This window comes from Mya arenaria, chromosome 6 (genome assembly GCF_026914265.1).
Source record: "Mya arenaria isolate MELC-2E11 chromosome 6, ASM2691426v1".
Lineage (NCBI taxonomy): Eukaryota > Metazoa > Mollusca > Bivalvia > Myida > Myidae > Mya > Mya arenaria.
Genome location: NC_069127.1, coordinates 62,922,803 through 62,931,795, shown reverse-complemented (window position 1 = coordinate 62,931,795; position 8,993 = coordinate 62,922,803). Strand labels below are relative to the sequence as shown.

The 8,993-nt window shown below is 35.6% G+C and overlaps 1 protein-coding gene across 4 annotated transcripts in view; it reads left to right on the top strand.

Moving 5' to 3' along the window:
- LOC128237399 (zinc finger MYM-type protein 4-like) overlaps window positions 1–8,993 on the top strand; it is a 33,171-nt gene that overhangs the window by 745 nt on the left and 23,433 nt on the right. For all 4 annotated transcript variants that reach the window (XM_052952911.1, XM_052952912.1, XM_052952914.1 and 1 more), the window contains exons 2-5: window positions 3,807–4,149; window positions 5,168–5,845; window positions 7,950–8,297; window positions 8,656–8,756. In XM_052952911.1, the coding sequence (XP_052808871.1) occupies window positions 3,807–4,149; window positions 5,168–5,845; window positions 7,950–8,297; window positions 8,656–8,756 (1,470 nt within the window). The remainder of the gene's footprint in view (window positions 1–3,806; window positions 4,150–5,167; window positions 5,846–7,949; window positions 8,298–8,655; window positions 8,757–8,993) is intronic.

Sequence of the window (8,993 nt, the reverse complement as noted above, 5' to 3'; positions counted from 1 at the left end):
GTTGCAAGAATTAATGCACCAGTCAATTGTAACCAAAGCCCCCCCCCCAAAAAAAACAGGGGATAGCGGGTGAAATGGGCCATGTTTTTACCTTCTAGGTGGCCTCCCAGTGCCAAGTTTTTGCGCTGAAAATGGCCTGGCCGGGAATGGGCTTTACCTATGAAGTCCCCAGGTGCTGGGGCATTTGGCTGGATTTTCCCTAGTCTAAAATAATAGACGTGTTATACGGGATTCTTCCAATCCCTAATATCTAAACGGGAATGTGCAAAAAAACGGGGGTGTTTTAAAAATATTGAAATTGTATTAAGTGAAGTATTTTATGGTTGAAATTGATCATAAATAGTTATATTAATATTTTACCATGTAAGTGAAATGTTATTTTGCACTAAACAAGCATTTAATGCATTAAAACAAGTTGTTTACCTTTCCAATAAAACGAAAGTTGACTGACACAGACAACAATTATGCGAAGGGGAACAACTCGATACAATCGTAATAACTTGGCCTCCTCCGACAAAGCTTCCAGATAGACCTCGTTATACAATCGTAATAACTCGGCCATGGCCGAAATGTTCCGAGCGATTTAAAACTGTGCCCTGAAGCCTTGCAGGTGCCCTACATGTATATATCGTTATGTTTTGACAGAATGAAATGAAGAAAAGCCGTCAAACTCATAATTATAAGATGGATATTTATTTTTTGTGTACGGAACTAATATAAAATAACATTATCTGGTAATATTTCTTGTTTTTATGATATTTTATAGACGCTTTATGCTTTAACCCGGAATCCTGATCGGAACAACTACCCACTTTTGATACTAAACAATTTGTACGTGAAGGATTTGCCATATCAAAAATCTAAAAAAAATCCGTCAACGTACAATTATTTGGACTAGATTTTCCCCAGCATATTTTAGCCGCAGGGCGGGAATTTTACCTGGGATTAGCTGGAATGAAAGTCAAAGTCCCTGCTATTCCCTGGACCTGGGGGGGGGGGGGGGGCGTGGTTACAATTGACTGGTGCATAAGTGAGGTCAATAACTGTGGGTTTAATATTTGTTGAGTTATGCCCCTTGTCACACTGAAATAAACAGACAACTGTTGAATCCATGTCAACATGTCTTTCTTTGTTCCTGGTCAACTAGTGGCTACTTAATCTCTCATTTTGACTAACCTAGGGGGATATTATTTTGGCGTTGTCAGTCCATCAGTCCCTTTTTTTCTGTCTCTGGAATCATATATCTTTGTAGGGAGTTCAAGCTTTGTCAGAATGTTACTGTTATTGAATCTCGACCGGTTGTATAAAAGGGTTGCATATGGTCAAAAACTAGGTCACTAGGTCAAATCATAGAAAAAAAAATTGGAACACATTAGAGGCATTTTATTTGGTCCACCATTTATCGCACTTCATCAGACTGTTTCCCCTTGATGTACTCTTAAACAAAAAACTGGGACACATTTGATAAAAAAAATGTTTTTGTCTGGTAATGATCAGTAATATTATGTTTAAACTTGGACAGGATGTTACCCTCAATGAATTCTCACTGCATTTAAAAGTGGGTCACAGCAGGTCAAAAACTAGGTCACTAGGCAATATATCGTCCAATATTTATGAAATTTTCAGAATCTTTTCCATGATGAAATTATTGAATAGTTGAAACTGGTTCACGTGAGGTCAGAATCTAGGTCACTAGTTCAAATCTTTGAAATGATATGTCAGGAACCAAATATTTTATTTGTATTGATTGGTCAGACTCTATTCAAACTGGAACCAGAACGTTCCCCTATATTTTTGCTATATTTCTGGTCCTTCGTTCATAAAACCTGATCAGAATGTTTGCCTTGGTGAAATCTTTTACTAGTTTGTAACTGGGAAATGTGGGGTCAAAGACTAGGTTACTCCATCACTATATATATTCATATGCACATTATTCTTTTACTGTGAAATAATTAATGTTCGTGGGGCATTAATGTTCATGGTTTTCGTGGGTTGGGTGATCCACAAATTCAAGATCCCACGAAGTATAGACCCTTTATTCACTTTTTCAATTGCCATGTTATGTACATACTCTAGTTTTTTCGTTACAGAGTCTGCAGTATACATAGTAAATATCTGTCTCACTGTATATCTAACTATCATTGTTTTGTTAATATATTATATCTGCCTTTAACAAATAATAAATCAAATCATTTTAATGTGTTTTTATGAACCACATGACAGAAGCATGTGCCTTAACATGTGCTGTTCATGAAAATCTCCAGGTTTACAAAATGTGAGTGACAAGTGTCGGTTCTTGATTTTTTTCTTTAATGAAAGAATTAATCGATTACATTGAAGGTTACTGAGCACCCAAAGTGACAATGTTCGAAACAACGCGTTCAATATACTTATTAAACAAACTGTGTGAATAAGTATTGAAACGAGATGATATTCAAAAGTGATTGAATTTGTAACATCAGCTATCTTTAGGGATTGTTTACTCAAATATACGGACCTTCTCGGTGTTTTCACAGTTTGCAAAAATCTTAATTGGCATTTAATGGCTTCGCCTATCTGTATTTAGGATCAGGGTACATCTTCTTTTAAGAACTTAATTTCCAATTAAATCGATAATTGACATGGATATATGCACTTATTGGCATGTCGTACCACTTAAGCGTGTGTCATAAACCGAATGATGTAGAAGATGGAAACTAAGGGCCAACGCGTGGAGATAATGCAGTCGATCTAGGACGGTCGCAGTTTTGATTATCTATTTTCAAAAATGAAAAACCACGATTTCAAGTTCCCACGAAATTGTAATTTTTCAGCAAACCATGAAATTTCATGCCAATGAATAATAAAAATGATTTCACAGTATTTCAAAATGTTGCAAACAAACTCATATCTCATATCCAATGTTAATAAGGCAGGGCTTTTTCTATAGTGTCCACGGGTCCGACTATCGGACCCATTCCCAAAGCAAAATATAAGATATTTAACCCAATCTTCAGAAAAAAATCCCAATCTCCCCCCCAAAATTTTTTTTTTCTTTTTTTTAGAAATCTTTTTACCTGTACTGGTTCATTTTCAACATCCTAATAAATTATGTGATGTGAAGTTTTTTTGGTAGTTGAACTCAGAAATCATTGATTTTCATCACATTCAGAGATATGAAATATTATCTGTCATGATTTATTGCAATAGATATTTACACCCCAAGGATTGATATTTCAGCCATTGTGGGTCTTTTAAAGGGAAAATTAGCTAATATTAAATCATTTCCTAATTCACAGGAGACTAGACAGCTTTTTCTTTTCACTGTAAAATTTCCCAATTTCCGCATTTTCACGACGCAAAATTTCCCAAAATGTCTAGGGTCTTTTTCCCAAAATGGGCAGAAAAAGCCCTGTAAGGGTCTATTTCGCCAACACATGATTTCATTGCCATTTACTTTACCTAATCTGACATTTGCTCAATCTCAATATGCTTGTTAATGTTTATATCAAGGTTTTCAGCTTTGTTTTATTTGAGTGGCATTGTGCCATTCCAGCATTATGGCATAAAAAATGTGGCATGTTAAACATCAGTTTAATTGAATGTGATTGATTAAAAGTGTGAATTCTTGGGTTTTGAAACAGTAAAATAATGGTTAGGTTGATGAATGTATAATTCAAATGGCAACTTACCAGTAATTGATCTGTTGAATAAAAGGCATCCTCTGGCCATTTTTTTATGGTTTCCCATTTTGCTTTTTCGTATGTTACTTTTTTATATACATCATCATATCACATGTAAAAATGACATTTTATTATCTGTTGTAGGAGGATTTGGGTCCTGCAGTTACTGTAGATGCCTCAGGAGACCATGTAGAAGAAACAAATGAGTTGAAAAGTACAGCTAATGATAACCAAGAGGCAAGTGCAGAGGATGACAAACTATTAGAAGAAAATGCTATGGAAACTGCAGCTGAATATAAAGACATAGATAGTAATGCTGATGGTAAAATACTAGTTGGAAATTTTGAAGAGCAGATTACACAACAGGATGAAGATGGAATTGCGAATGCTGAAGGTGATAGAAAGGAAATCGAGGAGGCTATGGAAGTTGAAGATGTAGAAGGTGAAGACTCAAAATGTGATGACCAACCAGAGGCAGATAACATTGGTGAGAAAGTGTATTTTTTTAGAGAGATCTTAATTCGAATTTGGTGTTTTAGTCAGCATTCATAAATATATATGAATCTCAAAATGTAAAAAGTGGGATGTAAATAGAAATACCCGCCTTTGTATTGTTAAACATGTATTGTTAACAAAATTGAGTACATCAATAGCATACATGCCATATCCCCCGGCGGGGGAAAAAATCCCCCGGAATTTCGATCCATCCCCCGGTCTCCTGGCGGGAGATAAAAATCCCCCGGAATTATAAAAAAAAAAAAAAAAAAATTTTTTTTTTTTTTTTAGAAATTTTACATCAGGCAATAATGACAAAGTAAGTGAAACCACAGTATGTGAGTGAAACTGAATGTAAAGAAACAACTCCACAAGGGTGAAATGCCAAAAGGAAACTTTTACAACAAGTGATCAATTAATTTGTAGTAATTATCAAAGGCAAAGAAATATTACTATTTTGGAGGGAAGAAATTAATAATATTTATTCTATTCTCTTATTGTCTGAAAGTCATCAAGCTGATAGAATTAAGCACAATTTTTTTAAAAGACTTTGGAGGAAGGTAAATTTAATGTAATTGTCTCGAAAACATATTTTTCCAATGACATATTTTGTTCTGCAAGTGCATTACAGTATGACATGACAGTGTATCATAAGAATATGATAAATCATGACATAAAATAATTCTGTATAATGAAAAAGTTAAGAGGTTTTCAAAGCAAACTATATGTGAATACATTTTTTCGTACTTGCGTCTAAAAATACTTTAAAATTTCGCCAACTTAGACCTGCTAAAAAAATCCCCCTGAATACAACCAAAATCCCCCTGAATTTTCAGCCTTTTGAACAAATCCCCCTGAATGGTCTCCAGAAAATATGGCATGTATGCAATAGGTTTGTTAAGGTTGTTTTAGAACAGATTAAATTAAAAGACCAAGGTATATACACCTTAAATTGTTTAAATATAATCTACCTTCTCATATATGCTAAATCCCATCCAATTGCATTTTAGGGTTCTCAACCAGAGATGTTGAAATGGAGCCAGAACAAAAAACTGAAGATGAAACCCAGCAGCCTGGGACAGCTGAACCAGAGATAGCTGAGCCAGTACCTGAAGAAAAGCAAGAGGTTGAAGAACAAGATAAATATTTAACTGAAGCTGTTGAACCAGATGTGTTACCAGAATCTGATGAACTTGCTCAGAATGCTGAAGTAATGGAGGGTGATGAAGTTGTTAATAAAGATTTAGATCAACAAGTACAGGAGTCTAGACCTGAAGCGGAATATGATGAGCATGAAGGTGATGATACTAGTAAGGTTAGCGGAGAAATGAGTGAAGATTTTCAAGTAGCTGTAAATGAAAGTGAATCAAGACCTGAAGCAGAAAATGTTGAGGAAGGTGAAGATTTGGACAATGACGATCTAGATTTAAATGAAGAGCTTAGTGAACAATTATTGGAGGATGAAGAGAAATCTAATGAAAATGTTGAAAAAAATGAGATGGGAATTAACGCAGTAGTTGCTGATGAAAAGATAGAAAATGAAGCTCAGTTGAAATTAGAGGGTCATGACCGAGCTGAAAGAGATGACAGTGAAGAAAGAGTTGGAGAAAATCCTGAGGCAGATATTGAACAGATGGAAGATGCTTTATTAGATACAGCTGAAAACAATGAGGCAGAAGCTGCAGAAGGTATGTTTATATGGGAGAAGTACTTTTTATTAATTGTTAACGTTTCAGTCAAAGACAAACCACTGCATTCAGTCATTCACTTATTTCTAGTGTTGGGAATCGGTTGCAATTTTACTATCGATGATCGGTTCCACTCAAGTAACCGATTATCGATAGTACAATCGGTTTTTAAAATACTAGATAGTACCCGAGTTGTAGTTTTATTCATGTACAGTATTAAACTCTTAATCATTATATACATATACCTTATGTCTTTGATTGAAGTTATTAAGTGTTGTTGTATAAAAAATAGTTCATTTACTTGCTCATTGTGGCTTTCATCAGCCATTTTGTTAAAGATAACATCTGAACACTTACTATTTTTTTTTATTTTTTTTTTTCGATAGGGCCTAAAAAAAAAATACATTTGGTTCGGGTTACCCAACCCTACGTACGGAATAGGCGCCGACCCTAACGTTTTTATAGTCAGTTTGAAAAAAAAAAATGAAAAACTAAAAAAAAAAAATTTCTTTTTTTTAGCTCTACTGGCCAAAGGCCAGAAGAGCTTATGCGATGGTAATGTGTACGTAGTATGTGCGTCCGTGCGTCTGTAAACAATTGCTTGTGAACACGATACAGTCTTCAGTTTTGATTGCATCTCGATGAAACTTGTACAGTATCTAGATATCCATTAGAGCTCGGTTCCTTTCGAAAACCAGCCAGATCCGCCCATGCATGCCTAGATTATGGCCCTTGATAGTATAAAAAAAATGCTATTGTGTAAACAATTGGTTGTGAACACGATACAGTCTTCAGTTTTGATTATATCTCGATGAAACTTGTACAGTATCTAGATATCCATTAAAGCTTGGCTCCTTTCGAAAACCAGCAAGATCCGCCCATGAATGCCTAGATTATGGGCCATGAAAGTTTTAAAGAAATGCTTTCTATTTTTAGCCAGGTCTGCATGAGCGAATTCTATTTTTAGCCAAGTTTACATGTATATGTTAATTCTAGTCTAGAGTTAAGGGAGACAATTTGCAAGTCTAGGATTTTGAGAGACAATTTGCTTTTTGCTTCTGCAGTTGATTTTGTGAATTACTCTGCCTTGTTCTTGTTGAAAGCCCAAAGGCCATTTTTTAGCTTTAAGTTCTGTAGTTTGCGCATTCATCTTAACAAAATTGGTTGTGAATGTTTAAGTTATGCACCTGGTGTCATTACTGGCCACACCCAGGGTTCACAGGTTTGGTAAACATAAATCTGGAAAGGTTTGAAAATCTTTTTGTGTGTTCGTGCATCCATCTCAGCACAATTGATTGTGAATATTTGTTCAAATTGATCAATCTTGTCCTAGGATGCCCTTGACTTTGACCTTTTGACCAACTTTTTTTAACTTTTAAAACTACAGAAAATTTTACTATGAGTACAGTTTTGAAAGCATTTTTTTTGTCAGATGACTTTTACTTGGCACATATTAAAATAGTTCATGCAACTAATCTGCTTACAATACTTTCTGGGCTCAGATGTTGAACGTGCTACGTTTTCAGGTAACCCAAACACAAAACATAAACTATATGTCTGTTGCCTTTTACCCATACATACATGCTCTGGATTGATATGACCACAAAAGTCATGCCAGTAGAGCATAGGCCCTTTTGGGCCTCTTGTTTGCTTTTCAATATGTATTTTAAAACCTTAATTGCTTATATAGAAGATAACTTTAACACCATTCTCCAATGATGAAAATGACATTCTTATATAAAGCCTAATAAAAAAATAAAATAAAAAGCCTACCTACCCTACCTATTTTTGAAAAGGATGTAACCCTAACCAAACAATTTTATTTTTTTTAGGCCTAATCGATTATAACCAAATACTATCGATTGTCGCCGATTTCAGGCCCAACCAATCAATTTTCGATTATAATCGATCATCGGAACATCACTACTTATTTCTGTTATATATGTAAAGAGATAATCAAATGCCGAGTTCTTTCTCTATTAAATAAGGGTAAAAAAATCAATATAAAAAGGAATATTCTATCTAGCTACCCATAACATTTTTCATTGGTAGCGGAAAGGAAACGAACACTAGTATTTTATTTGCCTGATGCTGTCATTAACAGGAGAACTTACACAAGACAGTCAACCAGAAGATCTTCCAGAGACTGCAGAAGGAACTGCCAAAGAGCCGACAGAAGCTGATGTTGATTTCACAGTTGCCCAGGTTGATGAATCACAAGATATTGATGCACAAGCTGAATATTTGGTTGAAACAGAGCCTGAAGCAGAGGCCAGCAAAGCGGGAGAAAACGAAACTGCAGAACAAGTAGAACTTGGTGAAGAATTGGAACAAACAGAAAATGATGAAGTTCAAGAAGCACAAGGTGGGGATAAGGGTCAGCCTGGAGCTGACGGAAGAGATGAACCTGAAGAATCGGGAGACCAAGGAAGAGAAGCAAGCCATGAAGCAGGTACATGTATGAATCCTCTGACTTTACTGACTGAATGCTCTGACCCACAATTTGCAGTCCATGACAACCTTTTGTGGGATTAACCTTTTTACCAAAAAATCGTTGAAGGCTGATGTTATAGTTTTTCCACCTTTTTGTTTGGGACTCGTACTTTCCAACTTGTCAGATTCAAATGAAAATAACACTTATGCTAAGAGGTGAACAACAAAAATTGTACAGTTTTTTAACCCTGCATGTATGAATTTTGGCTTTCATGGCTGAAAATTGTATACCAGTATGTATTTGCTGTTGAGTTTGGATACAATCTTTTCTCAACCAAATGACAGCCTCCAACTAATACAGGGTACTGATATTTTAGGTGATGCTGAAGAAGACACGGAGGCAGATAAAGCTGCACCCGGAGAAAGGGAGGAGCCAGAGTCAGAACAGATGGAAGTGACAGCTGAAGATGACACACAGGTGAGCTATTGGATTGTTTTTATAGGTTACATACCTGAATATAACCTTTGAGGGATATCACAGAAAGAGGAAGCAGAATCTGAAGATGGTAGACAGGTAAGCTTTAAGTTTGGTGTGAGTATACAGGTGAGCTATAAGTTTGGTGTGAGTAAACAGGTGAGCTTTAAGTTTGGTGTGAGTATACAAGTGAGCTATAAGTTTGGTGTGAGTATACAGGTGAGCTATAAGTTTGGTGTG